At 47.5% G+C, this 23,115-nt stretch overlaps 1 protein-coding gene across 24 annotated transcripts in view; it reads right to left on the reverse strand.

Moving 5' to 3' along the window:
• Positions 1-523: 523 nt before the first annotated feature.
• FAM156A (family with sequence similarity 156 member A) overlaps positions 524-23,115 on the reverse strand; it is a 54,192-nt gene continuing 31,600 nt past the window's right edge. For 6 of the 24 annotated variants that reach the window (XM_073228171.1, XM_073228174.1, XM_073228172.1 and 3 more), the window contains 3 exons: positions 12,843-12,953; positions 12,319-12,349; positions 524-1,889 (listed from right to left, as the gene is read on the reverse strand). In XM_073228171.1, the coding sequence (XP_073084272.1) occupies positions 1,206-1,889; positions 12,319-12,333 (699 nt within the window). In that variant the 5' untranslated portion in view covers positions 12,334-12,349; positions 12,843-12,953 and the 3' untranslated portion in view covers positions 524-1,205. Of the gene's footprint in view, positions 1,968-6,026; positions 6,209-7,368; positions 7,452-12,294; positions 12,350-12,842; positions 12,954-17,592; positions 17,935-23,115 lie in introns of those variants that run through there. The other 18 variants (XM_073228178.1, XM_073228181.1, XM_073228180.1 and 15 more) reach the window with 12 other exon arrangements.

Below are 23,115 nucleotides of genomic sequence, written 5' to 3' on the forward strand. Positions count from 1 at the left end.
CTTCCTGTGTATAGGCCACTGAATACTGCGGGGTTGGGGGTGGGGAAAGGTAGAAGTAAACCTTCATGCCTCCTGAAATGAAAAGGCACATACGTCAATTCCAGCATGCGTCTTAAATAATTCAGTGACACTCTGGCTCTCAAGACGCAGCAGGCATGACACTGCTGCCCACATTCACCGACCCGGGGACACCAGGCAAGAGGATGGCCCCTGGAGCCCAAATGCCTAGGTTCTCCTGCTGTTGGCGGTAGACTCTGTTTCACACTCACTGGGGGCAGGAGGACTCTCTTCCATTCGCTCAGCCTGGATGATCTGAAGGCTGCTCCTGCTGCAGGGTGGCAAATGGTGACTTGATGGTGGTGTCTGGTGCCCTCCCGCCTCCCGCCTCCCCTCTTCCAAATCTGCACAGTTTGGAGCGCCTCTTGATAAACTCTGCTCTGGCTCTGGGACTTAAATGTCACGATCTCAGATCTGACAAAGAACAAGCCAAACAGATGAACAAAACCCAAATTCTGAAGTCAGGTACCTTTTATACGTATATTTATTTGGTATTGATGACGAGGTAACCCGTCAGAAATTCCTACAAGTGGGGATAGTGCTCGATGTTAGGAAGCAGGGCAACACTTACGTACAGTTAGCTCAGCATACACGGAATAGCTTGCACAAATAACACAATGGTGAGCCACCAAGTTCCAATTCCACATCCCTTTCCCACACTTTGTTTAGCCCCAGATTCTTGAAACTGGATTTCAGTTCAGCACACGTGCATTCCAGCAGACCTTGTGCTTCTTCGGGAGTCAGTCAATAACGTGGCACAAAATGACATGGCCATGGGCAGGGCATTCATGCTACAGAGACTTTATATATCTGTTGACAACAAAGTAGGGAGGAAAGACAGCGATCCAGGGTGATAAAGTGACAACATGCATCATGGGAGCCACGATACAGTAGTTAAGGACCACTGGTACACGGTCTCCCTTGCCAAAGCAATCCAGACATTCCAGGCAGGCAGGAAAGGTCGGGACCTTCCTGGGATCAGATCACGTCTCATGCTGACAGGGTTTTCAGTCACTAGTCTGCTCTTGTTACCCCTATGAGTACTGCTTACTGTTTTGCCCCAGAAGGACTCCACACCCACGATCCGGCGACACCAGCATCCGTGTCTGAATCCGTCGTGATCTCCATCCCATGATGGATGAAAAGTGTCAGTGTTCTTCTAACCACTGTTTGAGGAGCCTCTGAAACATTCTTTTGCTTTCCTGCTGCATCTCTAGTTGGAGCTTCTCCTCTCTCTCCTGCTGCTGGAGCACCTCTTTTGGCAGAAGGCTGGGCTGGTTGGCACCCAGGCTGAGGCTCAAGCCACTGAGGCCCTGAACTAGCATTTCCCAGGAGGAAGGATGTGGGGCGCCATTCCTCTCCACAGGCATCCCAGAAACTGTCGGCCTATGGCTGTGGCAGTACCGACATTCACATCTGAATCTGTTCTGATCCCTATCACCCGAGACAGAGATTCTGGCTTCCCGTTGAGCCCGATAAGGGGCCACGTGATCAAGGCGTCTCCGTCTCATGTGGCCCAGGAAGGTTTTCTTCCTCTGGGGCGATGCTGACCTTTCCCACCGCCTCTCTAGCAGGGTTTTCTCATCTCTGTACCGCTGCTGGAGCAGCCCCTCTGGCAGAGGGGCAGGGTAGTTGGTGCCAGGGCTGGGGTTCAGGTCACTGAGGCACCCCATTAGCAGTTCTGAGAAGGAAGGATGACAGGCTGCCAGGACTTCCCGGGAAGTGTCTTCAGAGGCCATCGGGGAAGATTCAGAAATCAGCGTTGAGTTACATTCCTCGAGTGGCTCCATGGGGGTGTAGTCCGTACTCGAGGCTCCACCTGGCCCTTGGGTCTGCACGGGAAGGTAAAGATGAAAGTTCCTGAAGAGCTAGAAGGTAGCAAGGGACGTGGAGGGCCAGAGGAACCCAGACTGCAACAAATGGTGATAAAAGGAGAAAGGAAACTCATTACGATTCATCACACTTAACCTTTCTCCCCCTCTGTTTCCTACCTGTAAAATAGGAGTAATAATGAGACTTACTTCCTTAGGGCTGTTCTGCATGTTAAATGAGATAATACACCTCAAGAGCTCAGAATACTGATGGCATATAATAAAGGTTTTAGAAGTGAGATCAACTGTTGCATCCATATGACATGTTGTGTGGTATGATGAAAGCAGACTGAGAAGGTAGAACGAGAAAGTAGACTGTGACTGAAATCGCAGCATTTGCGCCATAGTGACACACCCTTGTGAATTTTCACCAGCTTTCATCTAGTTAAAACAGACGTTCAAGCCTATGGGTACCATCTCAATGTTCCCAGTAAGTACAAATAAGAATTCCTTTTACTAAAAAATAAGAACAAAAATCAATGAAATCTCTAACCGGAAAAAAAAAAAAAATAGAGAAACTAAATTAACTGAAGAGCTGGTTCTTTGAAATATCAATAAAATTGATAACCCTCTAGCGGGACTGATAAAGGAAAAAAAAAGTGAGGGAAGAACAAAGCAAGGTACATCACCCTTCCTGATTTCAAGCTATGGTTATAAGGCTGTAGTAATCAAAACATATGGTACTGGCATAAAAACAGACACACAGAGCAATGGAACAGAATCAGAAGCCCAGAAACAAAACTTAGCACATACAGTCAGCTAATATGGGACAAGGGAACCCAGAATACCCAATGGCAAAAAGACAGTCTCTACAATAAATGGTGCTGGGATAATGGGATAGTCACATGCGGAAGAATGAAACCAGACCCCCTTCTTACACCAACCACAAAAATTAACTCAAAATGGATTAGACTTCTTGTGAGACCAGAAAGCATAAAACTCCTGGAAGAATAGATAGGAAGGAAGCTCCTTGACTTGGGTCTTGGCAATGAACTTTTGGATCTGAAACCCAAGCACAAAGAACAAAATTAAAAAAAAATAAACAGGTGAGACTACATCAAACTAAAAAGCTTCTGCAACAGCGAAAGAAACCATCAATGAAATGAAAAGACAACCTATGGAATGGGAAAAAGCATTTGCAAACATATGTCTGGAAAGGGGTCAATATTCAAAATATATAAAGAACTCATACAAATCAATGGTGAAAAAAACCCAATCATCCAATTTTAAGATGGACAAAGGATGTGAGTAGACAGTTTTCCAAAGAAAATATATGAATGCCCAACAGGTACATGAGAAGATGCTCAACATCCCTAATCCCTAGGGAAATGCAAATCAAAGCCACAGTGAGGTATCGCCTCACATCTGTTAGAATGGCTCGCATAAGCAAGACCAGAGATAACAAAGGACGGTGAGGATGTGGAGAAAAAAGAGCCCTTGTGCACTCACTGTTGGTGGGATTGTAAACCGGCACAGCCACTATGGAAAACAGTATGGAAGGTCCTCAAAAAATTAAAAAGAGAGCTACTGTATGATCCAGCAATTCCAATTCCAGGAATATATCCAAATGAAACAAAAGCACTATGTCAAAGACGTATCTGCACTGTCATGTCCACAGCAGCATTATTTACAATAGCCAAGATGTGGAAGCAGCCTATGTATCTATCGATGGGCGAGTGAGTAAAGGAGATGTGGAACATATCAGGCATAAAAAAGGAATCTTGAGGGCATTATGTTTAGTGCAGTAAGTCAGGCAGAGAAAGACAAATACTGGATGGTCTCACTTACATGTGGGATCTAAAATAAACAAGAGAAAAACCCACACCAAACTTAGAAAAAAAAAGCTAAAACAAAAAATCCCCCAAAACACCAAACTTACAGAAAAAGATTTCAGATATGTGGTTATAAAAGGTGGTGGTGGGGAGGATGGGAAATTGGAGGAAGGTGGTCAAAAGGTACAAACTTCCAGTTTTAAGATAAATAGCTACAAGAGATCTAATGTGTAACATGATGACAATACTTAACACTGCAGTGTGGTATATATGAAAGTTATTAAGAGAGTAAATCCTAAGAGATCTCATCACAAGGAAAAAATGTTTTTCTTTTTCTCTTTCTTGTCTCTATAAGAGATGATGGATGTTAACTAAATTTAGTGTGGCAATCACTTCATGATATATGTAACTCAAATTATTATGCTGTATACTTATACCGTGCTGTATGCTCTTTATTTGTCAATAAAACTGGAAAAGAAAGAGAGAGAGAGAGAGAGAGAGAGAGAGAGAGAGAGAGAGAAGAAACAAGGTACCAACAGCAGGAATGAAAGAGGAGATTTCACTCCAGACACGGAAAATATATGAAGGGGACAATATGGCAATACTACATTCAACTCTACATATATATAAATGAAACAGCTTAGAAGAAATGGACCAGTTACTAAAAAAACATAAACCAGCAAAACTTACCCAAGGTGAAACTGCACGCATAGTCCAGTTTCTTCTACAGAAATAGAACTGGTAGCTTAAAACCTCTGGCAAAACCTCCAGAATGTATCACTGGCGAATTCTACCAAATACTGAGAGGAATAAAAACAAAAATTTCTACACAATTTCCGCCAGAACTGATTTTATGAGGCTAGCATTTCACCGATACCAAGAAAGAAAACTACAGACTGGTATTTTCTCTTATCATAAGCACAAAATTCCTCAACAAAAGACTAGCAGATGGAATCCAGCAATATAGGAGAAGAACAGCACACCACGAGCATGGGTTAGCCCAGGAATGCAAGGTGGTTCAATAGCTGAATACCAACCAGTGCAATCCACAGACTATGAAGATAACCAACTGATCAATCAGTGCAACCCACAGATTAAGGTAAAAGTTAAGAAGAAAAATGATAAATTCAATGCTAGCCCCATCAAATGCCCAACGGCATTTTCTCAGAATAGAAAAACAATTCTAAAATTCATGTGGAACAAAAGATCCAGAAGAGCCAAGGCAACCCTGAGAAAGAACAAAGCTGCGGTCATCCGACTTCCTCACTGCAAAACCTATTACAGAGCTACAGTCAGTAAATTAGTATGGTGTTGGCAGAGAGACAGATGTACAGACCAACGTAACAGAACACAGCCAGCTATCGTGAGAAGGGCACCAAGGATACCTCACGGGGAAAGGACAGCCTTGTCAACGCACGGTGCCGGGAAAACTGCCTATCTGCATGCAAAAGGATGGAACTGGACCCCCATCTTACACCACACACAGATATAAACTCAAAGTGGGTTAAAGATACTAAATGTAAGACCTGAAGCTGTAAGATTCCTGAAAGAAAACATAGGGAAAGCGTGCCTGACATTGGTCTTGGCAATGATTTTATGGAAATGACACCAAAAGCACAGGCAGCAGAGGCAACAATAGACAAGTGGGATTACATCAAACTGAAAAGCTCCAGCACAGTAAAGGAAGCCGCCAAAAGAGCAAACAGGCAACCTACAGAACGGGTGGCAATATTTGCAAACCATATTATCTGATAAGGGATTAATTTTCAAAACACATAACAAATCTTTCTAACCCAAGAGCAAGAAAACAAGCTCATTTTAACAATGGGCAATGGACTTGAAGACATTTCTCCAAAGAAGACATACAAATAGGCAACAGGTGTATGAAAAGGTGTGCCACATCACGCATCATAGAGGAAATGCAAATCAAAACCACAATAAGAGGTGGGTCATACATGTTAGGATGGGAATTTAAAAAAAAAAGGTCAGTGTTGGTGAGGATGTGGAGAAACTGGAACCCTGGTACACTGTTGGTGGGAATGTGAAATGGCACAGCCACAGTGGAACAGTGGGAAACACTGTGGAGGCCCTGCAAAGAAAATTAAAGTTGAAACTACAGTATGACTCAGCAATCCCACTCCTGGGTACCTGCGTCCTAAAGAAACTGTAATCAGGATCTGAAAGAGATGCAGTATCTGCACTCCCACGTTTCTTGCAGCATTATTCACAATAGCAAAGAAAATGGAGACAGAGGAATGGATAACAAAGTATGGTACATGTATACAAGGGGGATATTACTTAGCCTAACAAAAGAAGGAAATCTTACCATTTGCATACCAGGTGCTGTGGATTAAAGAAGGGTGACAGATGGCTCTGCCGTTTATTTAGCTCTTTCCTTGGGCCAGGTAACATGAGCTAGGTGTTCTACATCCATTGTCTCCTGTAGGTCTCCCAACAAACCTCTCAAGGAGGCCGGGTTATTCTCCTTTCACAATGTGGAATTTGAGGCTGAAAGCAAGAGAGTGACTGGATTGGCAGGGTCTGCCCTGGCATCCACTGTGAGTGTAAACTGAAGTCTGGGGTGGAGGGAGATGGGTATGGGGAGATAAGCAGGCACCAGGTCCCAGAGAGCTTCCTATGCCGTGCAGGAGCAAGGAAATATGACACACATGCTTTGTTACCCACCCAGGGGCATCATCCACCAGGACCGCACCAGAAGCGTTCCCAACCTGTAGGAGGACAGAACTGGAGTGAACTGAACTGATGCACACAATACAAGATGATGTGTCTTTGTGATTCCCAGGTGGGAGACCTCAGTGGAAGAGCCAGCCTTCTGCTGAGGGGTGGTCCATGGGTGAGGACAAGGATGAGCAGAGTGTGGCAGAGAAAGAGCGAGCGTGGAGGGCTGGACAGGGCCATCTAGTATGATCATCATGTCCTTTGCTGGATAGCTCATGCAGTGGAAAGGGCTATGTGCAACCTCTCCCACGGCCGCGTCAGTAGCTGTGAACTGCTGTGCCCATTTCTGTGAACCGTCCTTGCGTTAGCTCATTACACATTCACAAATCCAACCCTTTGAGTTTGTTACTGTTGTCGTTAAGAACAATAAACCCATTTCCTAGGCAAAATAGTAAGACACAGAGGGCCAAGTAAATTTCTCAAGATGATAGGCTAGCACGTGGCAGAACTGGGTTGGAAGGAAGGTTGTCCAGGACAGAGCTTGTGCACTATCCACTGCGTGATACCGCTCCCACTGAAAACCCAACCCATCCCAACCCAACCCCACGAGGCTCACAGGATCAGGGAACCTGCTTTGGGCTGCAAGTAGTGGGACAACTCCTTCTCAAGCAGGCCTCATCAGAAAGGTGATTCACAATCACAAAATGAAATCAGGAGGAAGGGTGGGCTCAGGCAGGGTATATACTCTGGGATCCAGTGATGCCATCAAGGACCCAGGTTCTTTGCAGCTCTCAGTCCTGTCCTTTTCTGGAACAGCTGTTCCAGGACCGCCATCCACACATGGCAGTGTCCAAGTGAAGCCTCCTCCACACCCTTCTCCACATCCTTGACAGGGGACCTTCCTGGGAGCTCCCACAGCACCCTCTATTATCCCCTATCTCAACCCCACCCCCACTCAGCTGTTAGACATGGTTATTTGTCTCACTTACTAGCCCAGGAGCTGGCAGAATCCAGGGACTTTGTCTTGTTCACCCATCACAGAGCGTCAACCCCAGTGGACATTCACAAATATCTATCAAATGGAATAACAAGAATGTGGGGCCCTTTATAAGAATCTTACTTGGTGTATAGACCCTGCAGAACCCATATTTTCCCATGTCACAAAGGAGGAAATGCCTGCATGCAGAGGTCAACATACCAAGACCCACCCACACCTCTAGCAAGAGACAGAACTCCATCCCAGGTGCCTCCTGATTCTAGGCACACGCACCCTTGGTGGCACTGCCTCTCTGGATTTATCTGCCACCCTGAAAGCCTAACCTAGAAAGTAATCCCGAGGGAGCCAATTTAGGCGGGAACGTTCCTGGGGGGCTGGTCCATATATCCACAGCTGGTCCAGGGATCAGGTAACTAGCACATCAGATACTGCATATTGCTTCCTAGTGCCAGGCTCCATTCTTATGCCAGGAGTACTGCACAGAGCAAAACTTGCACTCTCCACTCTTGTGAAGCTCACATTCTGGTGTGCGAGGAAGGAACTAAACAACTTAAGAAGTAAGCACCTCCTAGCCACTGTAGAAAGCAGTATGGAGGTTCCTCAAAACACCAAACAAAGAAAAACCATACAATTCAGTAATTCTACTTCTAGGAATTTACCCAAAGAAAACAAAATCTCTGATTCAAAAAGATATATGCACCCCTATGTTTATCGCTGCATCATTTACAATAGCCAAGTCATGGAAGCAACCAAAGTGTCCGTCAGTAGACGAATGGATAAAGAGTGGTACATACACACAGTGGGATATTATTCAGCCATAGAAAAGAAAGAAATCCTGTCATTTGCTACAACACAGATGGACTTAGAGGGTATTATGCTATGTCAAATAAGACAGGCAGAGAAAGACAAGCACCGTAATGTTTTCACTTATATGTGGAATCTAAAAACAAAACAAAACAAAACAAAATGAACCAAAGAGCAGTAGAGCCACAGACACTGAGAAGTGACTGGTGGTTACCATGGGGGAGGGGCTGAGGTGGGTGAGTGAAATAGATGAAGAGAATAAAGAGGCACGAAATCTCGATGTAATACAAATTAGTCATGGGGATGAAAGTACAACATAGAGACTATAGTCAATAGTTCTATAACCTCTTTCTATGTTGACAGATAGTTGCTGCACTAGTTGGGGTGGGAATTTAATAATGTAGGTAATTGTCGAATCACTATGTTGTATACTTGAAACCAATATAACATTGTGTATCAACTATAGTTCAATAAAAAATACATCAATCAATCAATCATTGAAAAGTCTTGAGGATCAAAAGGAAAAAAAGAGAAAGGAGGAGGCACCTCCTTGGTCAGGGGTGGTACGCGCTATGAAGACACGTGCATTTATTTTGATAATTAAACCAGTCACGTGTGATACTTTTGTCGACTTTCCGTAATGATGTGAAATTCCCGTTTAAAACGAATTTATGTCACTTCAGAGAATCAGATTTCTTTTAGTAGTGTTCTACATAATAGTTTGACGTTCCCTCCCCGCCCCCAGAAACGGCAAACTCCTACAGGTAATAGACTGAGATTTGTCCATGGTCACTGAGTGCTGAAAACCGTGCTCCTAGCCCTGTGCAATGCCACAGGAAAATGAGTCCAAGGTCCAGCCGTGCAACACTACACAGGGTAATAAAGAGTTTGTCTAGCACCTGGTACACAGGCGTCCAATATATATTTTGATACTTCCATCCTACTGACTCTGGAATGGAGGGGATGCTCTTCTTAGCAGCCCCATTACAAAAGAACATTTAGTCAGTAGACACCCGCCGATGCCCACTTTTGAGTGTGAAAGAGGAAATGAAGAGACTAATAAAACGTGGTCCTTCCATTAGGGACTCACAGAGTGGTGGGCCAGAGAACGTATACAGGGAAAACGGGGGTGGGGGTGGGGCGGGAATAAGGAGCGGCACAGGAGAAGGGGAAGGAGCATGAGTGGCCACAGAAGCAAGGGGAAGACAAGCAGAACAGTCTCCTTCTGTGAGTGACAGGGCACATGTGAACTCGCCCAAGGGCACTGATCAGCGGGGTCCGCTCCGCCATTATGCTGCTGAAGGCCTGAGTGACATCTACACCTCTCTTCCACGAAATAAAGCAACCTGGCTTTGTGGGCTGCATTCATCCAACAGGTATTTACCGTGGCCCACGTGTTCATCAGCCCCTTGGGTGAATTTCCCAATGCAGCTGCAAACTAGCACAGACCAAAGTCTGAGGAAGTAAAAGATTGTCCAAGACACAAAATAAAGGAGAAAAAGCGGGGAACACTCAGATACCAGATTCTCCAGACAGAGTAGGGATAGACGACACGATGCCCCTAACCCACTTGAATGAACAGAAATTAGAGCCGAGCGTTTTCTGTGTTTGTTCATTTACAAGATATTATTTCCAGTTGAAAACAGCTGGTACCATGTAGTTCTGCAGTAGAAGGGCAAATGTGGGTGCTATGCTGGTATGATGAGGTTCTGGACAGCATGGGGATAGAACAGAAACACCCCCTGGACGCACAGAAAATTGAGCCCAGCGATTTGCTCTATGCACTCATTACAATATACTGCTTCCCATGAGCAAACTGGTGGTGTGACAATAGCTACACTGCTCAGTGTGCCTACCTCATGTCATCATGCTCACATGCACAGCATCAACGATAAAAGTGTTCTGGGCACCTGCCGGGCACCAGGCTCGGGACCTGTGCTTTGGCAGACTTTGTGCCCAAGGGAATGTGTCATGCAAGGGAACGGTCCTCAAGGAGCTCACAGTCTGGTGGGCAGAGAGCCATACTGAAGGCAGTGACAACACAAGCGTGATGAGACCGAGGCAGGGGTGGGTCCCAGCCAGAGGACGCCGGGACCACAGAGGAGAGCCCCGAAACCCAGGTGGTCAGGAACAACTTCTCCTGGGGCTGGTAATATATGATGTTATTGCTCCCATTGGCACATAAGGGAATCCAGGATCAGAGAGGCTAAGTAACTCACTCTAGACCACAGCTAGGTAAGTGGTGATCATTTTCCACTCAGGTTTGTTCAAGTACGAAAGTCTTGGCACTATTCATTACACCAATGTCTTCCTCTTAATACTGTCACCTCTTTTAATGTGCATTCACTGGCTCTCCTTACTCCTTAAATAATTTCAGTAATCTGCTGAATGAAGTATAGATTTCCTTTTAGCTCATCGGGTCTCTTCACTTTATAAAACATAAATATTCCTTGCCATGCACATTAACTCCACCCAAAGTGAACATCTGTCTTGAGTTTGTATTGCATCACATGCTGGGAATAGAAAACGGATTACTGCCATCCTGAGTTTTAACTTACCTATTTCATGCAATCTGAGGTGCAATTGTAAATGCAGCCAATATCTACCTCAAGAGTAGAACCAGAGCTTCCCTAGAGCAACCATTCACAAAACATTTTATTAAATGCCTAGATATTCCAGGTAAGAGACAGAGCCCTTTTGATAGGGAGTTGTTGAAATCCTGCTACTTAAAGTATGGAAATCCTTTCTTTTTATCTGTATTCTCTGCCACCAGCGCCCTGAGAGGCTCAGGCAAGCGAGGCCATTCATGTCTCCGTTTTTGACAAAACACACAAGCAAAACAACCCTCCCCGCCCCCAGACACACACACCCAATACACCCAACAGGGGTATGTCAGTGTAAGGAAATAGTGCTGGAAATGCAAATGGAAGTCCCCGCTAACCATAAAACCAAATCGCTGATCACAGTAGAGGTCTACTGCCCAAGATCAGCTGCACTTCAGCAAACTGGACAAGCAAAGATGCCTTCTGTCTGTAAATACTATGCACTGCTACTTGTCGAGTTACTTGATAAAAATTGTCAGAATAACTGCACATCAGTGCAGGAATCACAGAGCCTATTAAAAGCATGTCTATTCCTATGTCACATCATGACAGCTCCCTCTCTCACCCTCTAGAAATACTTTCTCTGAAGGTTTCAATACAGGAAATGTGGGTTTTCTCGACAACGCTTCAGTTATTTTGTCTAACTTTGTGAGCAGGGGAGGGAGGAAAGCTAAGGAAACAGCCTATTTCTGAACCTGTGGAAGGCTGATTCTAGCCCAAGTAAAACCCGGGTCCTAACAGTGTCCACTGAAGTCTCAATGCCGTCTCTCTCCACTTAAAAAGGCATCCCCAACTAGAGAAATATGCCACACAGATCTGTTGTCAAACCGCAATTCCAATCCTGAAGGGATGGGGCGTCTGAGAAAACCACGGTTCTCCCACAGGACACCGGTCCTGCTCGGCCAAAGAGAAGGACTCTGGTCCTGCGACACTAACGCGGCCTGGGAGGTTGTCTCTGTCTCTCTCAGGCTCTAGAACCCATTCTCTCTAGGGCTCAGGTTCTTGCCATCCCGATGCCACCAGGGCAGTGCCTCCCATGCTCGGCCCAGGCGAAGGAGTTTGCCCGGGAAGGGAAGGGTTAAGACCACCGAGAGGAGCCATCTTCCAGCAGTCCTAGAGAGGCTGACCCCCGCCCCCTCCGGCGGTGGGACCCCCCCCCACTTCCTGACGCCACAGGGGGTGGGGCCCTGTGGAGGAAGTTGGTCCTTCCTGGTCCTGCCCCGGGGAAGGACACAGAAGTGGCGCAAAGGGGAGGTGGCTCCTCTCAGGTCGGTGGGCGTGTGGTTGCGGACCGCATGTAAAGCCAGCTCCGAGGCGTGCAGGTGGAGCTTGGAGCAGGGTGACTGAACTGGACGAACGCTTCCTGAGGCTGCAGGAAGAGTTTCCGGGCGGTGGGGGGTGGAAGTGACTTCCCAGGTGACGCAAGTGGGTGCTGGGCTAGGGACCCGGACGGAGGGGCTGCGCCTGACCGCCTGGTCACTTCTGTTCTAGAGTGCACACGTGAGAAGTACCTGTTACTGATTTTGTTTCCTTACCAGGCGTTTTCGCATAGGCGATGCGGGGACACTAGGAAAGACAGAAACCAAACTAGTAAGTAAAGAGATGGCCTTTATTCAGGCTGCTGCAATTGGGAGAACCCCTCCCCCAGATCTGAAGATGAAGAGCAGAGTCTCATGGGGGGTGGGGGCGGACTGCCTTTTCCTTCATAGGGAGGAGGAGCAAGTTATGGTGGGGAAGGACTCAGGAGGAGTCCCAGTCTCTCTCAGGCTCTAGACATGGTTTAGTTCTGTGCCTAGCTCGTTTCAGAAGACTGACTTTTAATCTGTTACCATTCAGTAGACAAAGAACAGGGAGCTGAAGGGTCTGTGTCTGGCCCTTCTGCAGTAGGAGAAAGGTGTGTGTTTGGCGGTGTCACAGGTAAACCCAGGAGTCATCCCAGAGTCTTATAGGAGTCATGACAAAGAGTGGACAGCAAGACTTAGATCTGAGTCGTAGGAGGCAGGATGGTCCTTGGCAATAAGCCATTTCCAGAACAGGAAATGTGCGCAGGTTTCCTTACCTTAGCCTTTTCTGGTCTCAGGTGCAGTGCAACGTATTTGTCGTTGGTAAAAATGAGCCTGGTATCTTATCTTTGCAGCCTGTCCAAGCAGATACGTGGATTTTGTTTACCCTGGAAGTAATCGACAGTTGAACAGCACTTTATAGTTATCAAAAGGTAGTATTTTGGTGGTCTAAATGAAGGAAGCAAACATGAATCATTATTCCAGAATAGGGTCCTCATCCTCCTCTTACACGTCAGTAAACAGAGGTTAACCTGCCCAAAGTCACACAAGGACTAAGTGGTGGGGCCTTGATGCAGATCTCGGAATCTGTGCCTTCATCACCTCCCTGCTATGTAGGCACACACTTGCTTTCTGGATCCACATATCCGGCTCCATCCTCTCTCCTAAGCTATAGGCCTCAGAAGCCAACTGACAGGCTCACAGGCCAAGTGCGCTCAACAAATGCCAGACAACCCCCACAACACTGGAGATGACTTCACAGAGAAGTGGTAGAGAAATTAGGTTCGAAAGGCCCTCCCCCACCCCCTGAATGGAGTGAGGAGCCACAGGAGGAAGACTGGAGGGGTGAAGGGGGGCAGTTTCTCCCAGAGACACACTGATGGGCTGTCATACCGCACTGGTCAGTGTGATAATACACACTTGTTACTTTGGATTCTTCTTTTCCTGTTAGCATTGGCAGTACATGCTTCACGGTGAAAATACACGAAACAGATACGAGAAACCAACCAGTATGTGCATAAGTAGAGCGATTCCCATTGTACCGAAGGAGTACTGAACAGTAAAACAGCACTCTGCTGTACAAAAAGAGCACTGGACTGAATGAGTGAAAAAGAAAGTAGTCATTTCCCCTAGTTTTTGGTACCCATTTTCCCATCACAGATGAGGCATCTTAGGCACACAGAGGTTAGGTTCACTCCCCCAAGTCACTCGGGTACTAAGTGGCTGAGTCCCAAACAGGCTAGGAAACTCGCCACGTCCCAAACTGAGCCCTGCACCCCTGCTCCGCACACATCTGCCCCTCCTGTGGTGCTGCCTCAGTGGAAGGCAACCTTCTACCCAGCGGCTCAGGCCCAAGATCCTTAAAGCCATCCTGGATTGCTGCCTCTCTCGTGCCACCCCCTCAAATCACCAGCCCGGACAATTCGGCCTCCAAAGTCTTTCTAAGATCTCGACACTTCTTCAGTCTGTGGTGACAGTGAGCTCCCCACTTGAGGTCACCCTCACCTCTCCTTGACAGCCACCACCGATCTTGACACCTTCCCAGCATTCTCTATCCCACTGCCTGGGACAACCTTTCTTACATTCTGATCTGGTGGTCATGTCTTCCCTGCTCAACACTGCAGGGGCTGTCTGCAGCTCTAAGGATGGACAAGGCACCGGGGACGCTGCCTGACCCTGAGGCCTCATCTTCAGCAGACCCCTCTTATCCCCCCCACTCTATTTTCCAGCCAACCGAAACTTTCTGATCAACAGATGGCCAGGGGGCTCAAGCACCCTCCCTTCTCCCAGTGTCTAAGAATTCCACGCCCCCAAGCATGCCGTTGCCCCTGTCCTGCATGTACTTCATTTGCCCGATTCCTTACGTCTAGCTGTCAGGTCAAGTAGAGCAATTTCCATTTTACCTAGGGAGTACCTGGATGAAAAGGCACAGTCAACAGATTTGGTACTTTTGCGGAATGGAACGTGATGGAGGTTTCATTATAAAGTCCCCAAGCGGACACACGTTTCACTTTGGTTCACAATGAGCTAACTGGAAATACAATCTGACATCTGAATTCTTCTGGGGAAGCCTTCCCTGCTAGGGACAGAATACACACCACCCCTCACTTTATCTGCACCCTCTGTTTCCTTGAATATGGGGTTTGAAATGTGGCAGAAGATTTCACTCTGTGAAGGGATACTGCCTCATAGTGAAGAGGGATAAGCAGAAACATGGAAAGAATCTGTCATTTTATGGCATCATTGACCCTGAAAACTAAACAGGGCTTGAACTGCCCTACCCTCGGACTTTTGTCTCGGTGAGATCATTTTTCACTGTAAGTTACAGTTCGAGTTCTGTGTTTGGTACAAGAGGATGTCCTCCTCCTGCAAGGGGTTTGATTTACTAGTCCCTGTGGTTATCAGGGCCTGCTACTATGGTGGACTCTGCAAGGGAACCTGACAATGTCTTCATTCAATCCACTGTGTGACCCCACCAGGTGCCATAAACCCCTGGAGGAAACTATGTCAGTTCCTACAATGTCCAGTGGAGTGTGGCAACCCCCTGCTGGTTCTACCCACCACAGACTCAACTGTGTTGATTAACCTCATTCACGACAGCGTCTCTGGGCAGAATACACCTAGGTATGAAATGGAGTGTGTGCCTGGGACATGCAAACAATATGGGAGAGAAGATGGAACCACCATTCAGAACACCACCACCCCAAACCCTGCCAGAGAGTAGCCTAGGGTCCCAGGAGCCCTGGCATGCTTCCCTCCACGCCAGCGTAGCCCAAAAAGAGGGCACGTGTAAATGGCTCTTCCTGGAGCCTAGCTATTGAGGGGCTGATGTGTGCCAGTTTCATTTCCCAAACCCAGAGAGGTTAAGCATCAAACCCTGTCTTCTACTGACAAGGAGACAAAGAGGTTAGGTTGCCCATGCAACAAAGGGTGCACACCCTGGGAAGCACACCCTGGTTTTGCCTGATTGCAAAGCCAGTCTGCACATGTGGCTTGTGTTGCAGCTGCCAAGACGCAGATATTGTTCCATGACTGGAGAGTCATCACTGTCCAACCCCTTGTCCACCTGTGAGATGCAGGCAGCCAGCACGGCATGCAATCCTGAAAGGTTCTCAGCTCTCATCTGCCCCAGGAGGAGTCACCCTGAAGCCGAAAGACCCGGAATCCCTTGTCGTGAAGGGCTTGTCTCAGACCTGACAGCCACCAGGACTTCAATTTCCAGGGGTTCCCCCATGGGGAGGCACTTTGCCATGGTAGCGAGACTTCTGCAATCAACCCTGTCCCCAATTTATGAATCCACCAGTCTCACTCTTTGGCAGGTAACTAAGAACTAAGGGGCAGCAGAGGCGAAGGAAGTATTTTCAGTGGCTGCATCACACCTCTGGAGATAACCAGACCCCAGGGGTGGTTTGCAGCCAAACAAACCGAGATTTGAAAGCTGGCTCTACCCATATTGATGTCTCCGTTCTTCAGCTTGCTTGCCTGTAACATGTGGAAAATAAAGTGTCTACCTCACAAACCTCCCCTCCTCCAAGACGTCCCCCCTGACCAAACACACGTACATGTGCGTGCACGCACATCCTCGGGTAGGAGTTCAGATGCCCTCTGTGTTCCTAGGGCACCGTGATTTAAATTTCTCCATAGGCTTCTTCACACCACGACATGTAGCAGTCCTCTGCTTTCAGGCTACATCCCTGCACACCCAAGCTGTGTCCAGTAGGCTGGCAGGTGGTGTCTACCCAGTGCTTAGCACACATTTCTTCAGTGGATGAAGGACCCTGAGCCAAGGCACTCGGCCCATGAACAGTAGCTATTACTGTGCCAGTTATTTCTGCATTACAAATGACACAGGAGCATGGAGGAAGCAGCGCATCTCTGTAGTCAGATGCTCTTTGTGGGGAGGAGGACTGCCTCATTCTCACGATCCCCATTTCTGGACACTCCTAAAAGAGCGGCTACAAAGTTGTTCAGAAATGTGTGCGTCACTCTGTAGCCCCAAGGGCCACAGTTCTGGCCTCTCAGTGCAACTTGGGTCAAGATCCTTGGGGCACCAGTTGGTTCATGGAACATTTCCCAAGTGCCAGGTGACTGGTGCATGTGGTGGCCCCCCACAGCCATCTGCCCAATAGGTGGACTGTTGCATGTATTCAGGCTGCTAATTAAGTACGTGGTGCCTTGCCTAGGGCACAGATGTCTGCAGAGGCAGGCACACGGGCACTCGGATGAAGGGCCTGTTGACCCAGGGGAGCGCCATCAGCCTCACAAGGAGGCGCTCTTCCTCGCTGTTCTAGTTGACAAACCCACCTCTTCTCTGACTGCTCTTCCCTGTGTGTTTCCTCTGCCTAACTATACAGCCTGGCACAGCATGTCAGTCAGCCTCTGTGCTCCTGGGTGTCCTTCCAGTCTAGCTGACTGAGCAGAAGCCTGCCCCGCCCAGCAGGATCTAGTCCCTGGCACCCCAGCTCTCCTTGCCTTCCATTAGACTCTCGCTCTGTGATTACAGCACATCACCTTCTAACACACTACACGGTTTGCTCAGTTGTTACGGGACGGTTTGGTGCCTGTCACCCACCGCTATACCCTTCAGGAGTGTATAGTCTAGGGCAGGGATTTCTGCCGGTTGGGCCATCAAGTATCCCAGCACCTGGAGCGCTGCCTGGCACACAGAAAACCGCCCATGTATGTATATTTGTGGCCTGACACAATGGGTCTGCTTCCCTCACTGGACCGTGACGCTCTTAAGGGTCGTGTTCTGCTCCCCCTGGGACTGGCCCCTCCCTCCTTGCAGGCATGGGTCCTCAAGTGGCGGCTGCTTCAGCCACACCTGCTGTCTGGCAGCTCTGATCTGGGACTCAGGTGCGGGCTGGCTGTATTTCAAACCCCAAACACTTAATTCTAAAGCAATTTAGTTAGAGCAAATATTTTGGCTTTACTCTGGAGCCTCAAGTTGTTTCTTGACAAGCTAATTTTTAACAAATTGTCATGGTTTATGAAACCCTGACAGTTAAAAATTCGCGAATGACTCACTTGCACCAACGGGAAATGCTGCTTCACTCTCAGTGTGTGTGTAGTACTTCTTTGTCCTCCTTTCTTGTTGTCACTTGCCAAACTTTTCTTTCTGTTTCAAAAACAGGGGGAAGCTTGCCCACCCCCGGCAAAGGTACAGATGACTTGGTCCCAGTGTATTCCATGTCCTACCATCAGACACCCAAGTGTGGGATGGTCTCGATCCCTTTTACAAAGAAGAGGCTACGCATTCCTTCAAAAGGTTTTAGAGAAACAGCAAGCAAATGATTTGTAACTTCAGCTTTTGAGACCCTCCCTTTCGGCATTCCAAGAAAATGTTAGCAAAGGTTCAACTAGCCCTGACATTTTCCCCTGGGACTGTGACCCCCCCCCCGCCTCCATCCCGCTGCTTTGCTCATCACACCAACAGGGACCTGAGCACTGGGTCCTCACCATGAGCAGGGCTGAGGCAGAAAGGCGTTTGGAAAAGTGGACTCGACAATGACAGAGAAGTTTCCCCCCGTGCTAGGTATACGGTGGTGCTCTCATCTGACGGCCTTGCTGTGGAGCAATTGGTACTTTACAGCTTTGGGGACACATGAAGATGCAGAGAGGGGTGGCTTTACATCAGGCAGAGGTTATATTAGAAAATGGCCCTCAGTAAGGAGGGCAGGGCTCCTGCTCTGTTGAAATGGGCCAGAAACACTTGTCCCAGTAGGTTAAAGAGAAATTCACCTCCACCTCGATAGGTGATCCCTCCTGTGTGTGTGTAATTTGTGGACTATAAAGGAAAGTTACAAACCTGTGTGTCTTCTAACCAGGTCGTACGTTTTCAGAAAACGAACAAAGATTTTTCTCCCTCTAGTACAGAACGCATTGCGCATTTTCTCATGAAGTAACAGGATTAAACCATGGGTGTTTTAGAAATGGAGATAAAATTCTGGAGTGTCTGGACTCTTTCTTCAACCCAACACACCTTCACATTAGGCGACAGGTGCACCTGACTCCAGTGTACCAAGTGACACAGTCTCAGGCCCACACTCTCTGCCCGGCCAGAGGTGGCATCTGTCTGGACCCACCCCCTACCCCAGCTCCCCAAGCCCTGAATTCTGCTTTCAGGAGGTGCATGTGATGGGAGGAAGAGGCTGAGGTACAGTCTGCACGATCTCATCACGGAAAAGTTAAGGTGCGGGAAGATCATCCCCAAAGCTAGCATCTCCTGCCAGCCAACCACGGCACTGGCGACCCAGGCTTTGAAATGTGCAGTCGGCAACAAGGCAAATGGATATGCCCAGGTTTTTTTTTTTATGGGTGTCAGGGAGGCCTGAGAGGTGACAAATGCCAACATGGGGGCACAAGATGGGCAGGTTCTGCCAAACTCTGAGACGGGGGTCCCTGCTTTGTGTTTTTCTTCAGAGACACATCATTAACTCCTCCCCACAATGGGGCTGAGGAAGACCCTGTGACCTTCAAAACAGTGGCGAGAATCTGACCTCAGGGGAAGGTCTGAAGGAAGCCGCCTACACAGTGGTCTAGACAAGGAAGCTGGACTGTTGGGAGCAGGAGTGGGGGAGTTCAGAGACAGTCAACTCAGATCAACAGCCTCTCACTGTCTTTCTGCGCAGTTATCAGACTGAAACATGGGGAAGAGGTCACAAACACCTCATGTCTGAACTCCGGTATGTAACAAAGTCTGTCCATGGAGTTAGGAATGCCCTAATGGCTCAGAGGACTCAATCCCAGGAACAAAGGACTGAAGACAGAGCAGACCTTGCTCCAGGACCCCGATCTTCCCCCAGCACTGAAGCATCATACCCTGGACTCCCAAGTTCCTCAGAAATCTCACAGTATGGGCCACAAAACCCAAACATCCCAGTGACACACTAAACCCAAATACAGACCCAGGAAAGAGCAGTGAGGAGACCTCATGCCATTGGAAATAAAACACCAAACAATCCACGGAACTCAGACTCCTACAGATTCAATAAATGAGTCTCAAAATCAGCTCAGATATGACAAATTCTGAAATACAGGCCCACATGCATTTTAGCAACTTCATGACCTGCAATATGGAAACCCAACAGCTCATGGACCTGATACTCTGGACACAGAAGCCACATGATCACAGAGCATCCGACCTCAGACACAGACACACAAACAGCCCCGAGTACTGGCGCCGTGAAGGAGCTCACTCACAATGTTACATGCAACCACCATTTAAGTGACTTCGGACAAGGATGTGTACTTCTGATCCCGGAGTTCTTGTTCACGAAGCCGAAGAATGAGCTACACAAACACTCATGGTAGGAGAGCAAGGTACACAGGCTTTTATTTAGAGATAAAGTGAAAGAACAGAGCTCCCGGCTTATGCCAGGAGGGGACAAGAGAGTCCGTGGTGGTGCTTTGTCTAGGGGATTTATAGGCAGTTGAGAGAGTAAGTTAGGGAGGTGGATCCACCAGATGGTCTCTAAGTGTTCATTTTTAGAGACACTAAGTTTCTTATCAGTTTTCCAGACTATTTTGTGGAGTTAACATAAGAAATCTACTGTTTTGGTCCTTTCTCAGAATAGCAGTTTCTTGGTTTGGGAGCATTATCAGTCAAGGCTGCTTGTTTTGCTTTCAAGGTGAGCTGAGTTACTGACTTGATCAGGGCTGGAGGAGGAAAAGCAGCATCTGGGTAAAGTTAAAGATAAACTGGGCCTCTTGGCAGGCTAAAGTAAATTTTACAATAGCCTCATTTAATTGACACAAACAAGACATGGGCTATGCTGAGGTTATTTTCTTATCTGGGGGATGTTCAAACATTCCCGGCCAGGTTATTCCTGGCTTTTTAGTTTTAACCAATCTTCACTGAAGAATGCTTATATTCTTAGTTTGATATTTTATTTTAGAAAATTAAAGTGACTGTCTTTGTTTAATTGTTTAATATGGAGTTTTGGTAGGGGTCTTTTTCTGGAGGCCCTTACCCTACTCTGACTACACCCACAGTCCCTGTCTCACTTCTGCCATTTCTGCTCAATATTTTACTGGCTGCTCTAGGCAATAAAAAAGGCAGGAAGCAAGAACTAAGTAAGACAGTTATTATTCATAGACAACACCTGAATCTATAAGAGGACCCTATAAAAAGAACCTAGAGAAAAGCTACTTGAATTAAGAAGTGAGTTTAGCGAAGTAACAAGATCAGTATGCTAAAGTCTCCGTAATTTCTATATAGCAGCTACGAACAATTAAAAATGGAAATTTAGAAGTACAGCATCACACAGTACAATACAAAAAACTGGGAAAGAAGTACACCATCACTGTCCCCACTCCACAGCTACAGAACTGTATGGCTCTGATGTTTTGAAGCAGATAGCTGGGGAACTTCTTCTCAAAGGAAACGACTGCATTCGCAATGGAGTGTGGAGAAGGTCATGCCTAGGGGCACTTTCAAGAGAGCAGAGGCTGCAGTAAAAGGCAACTGGTGGGAGACTGGTGGAATCATTGGACAAAGTGAGACAGGGACCATGGGTGTAGTCAGAGTAGGGTGAGCGCCTCCAGGGAAAAGCAGAGCAGAATATTTACAGTCAGAGCAATATAAGAATGGGCAAAGAAGTCCCCATTGAAACTCTGTTAAGCATTATGCAAAGTGAAAGTCACACTAATTCTCTCGGGAAAGATACCTAAGAATATAGACATCTTCAGTGAGATCAACTAAAGGTCAAAAGGCCAGAAGCAACTTGGCCTGGAATGTTTGAGTGTTCTGCAAGGGTATCAGCATAACCCGTGACTCCACTGTCAGCTCTAACAATCAGACTTTGACCCAGCCCACCTTGAGGACAGGGCAGGTGATGCAAGTCCACACCCCTAAGTTTTTTTCATGTTCTCGAAAAATCCTCAACTGCCTATAAAACCCCCTAGACAACGCACCACTACGGGCTCTCTTGTCCCCTCCTGGCATGAGCCAGGGGCTCTAGTCTCTCACTTTATTTCTAAATAAAAGCCTGCACCTTGCTCTCCTACCTTGAGTGTTTGTGAAGCTCATTCTTCGGCTACATGAACAAGAACCCCGGCATCATCTTTGGGGGCTCGTCCGGGATAACTTCAGAGGTATGAGCATCCGAGCCTGCCTTTTCTCTCACTGTCCTTATAGAAGGAAGCTGTCTATGGCACACAACATTGGGCGCTTGTCAGCCACTTAAACGGGACTAGCCCGGCTGCCGATCTCAAAAGTCTCAAGCGACAGGTTCCCCTGCGTCTCCCTCAGTGGATCCCCCATTTCCCTTGGGAGCCGGGAAAGTCAGCTGAGTGGAGGCCAGGATTCCCTTTCAGAGGCATCTCCTCGGATGTGAGGGATTGAGGAAGGCTGTGGGCAACTGCGAGAGTCTAGGCTGAGGCTACACTTCAGCGGCTTCTCAAAGGTCCGCGTGTCTGGAATCAGACGCCGACAGCCCAACTGGGTATCCATGAGGAGTGTCTCTCTCTCTGTCTCTGACTCCCAGCCTGCTTCTTCAGGCTGCCCTGGCCTCTCAGTGAAGCAGGGAGCGTTCCTAACTCCCTTCTAACTTCATCAAGTTCATGGAACCCAATGTTCACTACCACAAGGTAGGAGATCCACGCTGCACTCTCATTTCTAACTAAATGCTGTACTTTTTATCTCATTAAAATGTGTCTGGGCACTGGTGTGAGGGGCTGAAGCAGTTTCAGACATAAAATAGGACACAAAGCTCTCTGTAAAGTTAGCCCCAGACCCTAGTCACGTACCAACTTCTGAGAAACTAAAGGAAAAGATATAAATCCCATGAGAAACAGGATGTTCAACTAACTCCACGCTATTTTTGCTTCTGTACATTGCTTTGTTAGAGACCAACAGTTTCACACATTTCCTGCAGCAGGTGGGCATAACAGGATGCTTAAGCCCCCCGAGCATTAAACAAAGAATATAGCTTGCTGAATTTAGGCAAAGGTGGAAAAGTTGCAAAAACTAAGCAGGATGCGGTAAAAATGCTTAAAAGGATGTTGTAACAGGGGCTTGGGGCTGCACTTGGAGAGCTTGCTCCTTGGCAGATGCCGGCCGGCTAAAATAAAGGCCTCCTTTTTATAATCTACTTTTCTGTGAGGACCTGTTTCCTTACTCCTGCTCCAGCGTGCCCGATTTGAGACCCATAACACTGATTAGCCACTTAAAAAGACAATTAGCGTCGGCTACCAGTCTTAAGTCTCGGGTGAAAGGTTTCCCGGTGTCTGCCGCTCCTTGATCCCCAGCCTCTGGATGGATGGGAATGTCGCGGAGTGGCCGAGCCGATTTCCTACTTTCCTCCCCTAATCTCGGGACTCCAAGGGCTGACTGGACTAGTAGACAGTGGTCCTGGATCTCAGCTCCAGCCGACTGATCCCATGGCGCTGAGTGAACCTCTGGCTAGGATGCTGCCTATGCGATAGTCGCAGATAACACCCCGACTTCTTGTTTCACAGATCAGATTTGTTATAGTGGGTGACTGGCTAAATCCCAGGCAGTGGCATAAACTGGTGTTTGAGGATAGACAACCCCCCTCATAACTGTAC

The sequence above is a fragment of the Manis javanica genome, chromosome X (assembly GCF_040802235.1).
Source record: "Manis javanica isolate MJ-LG chromosome X, MJ_LKY, whole genome shotgun sequence".
Lineage (NCBI taxonomy): Eukaryota > Metazoa > Chordata > Mammalia > Pholidota > Manidae > Manis > Manis javanica.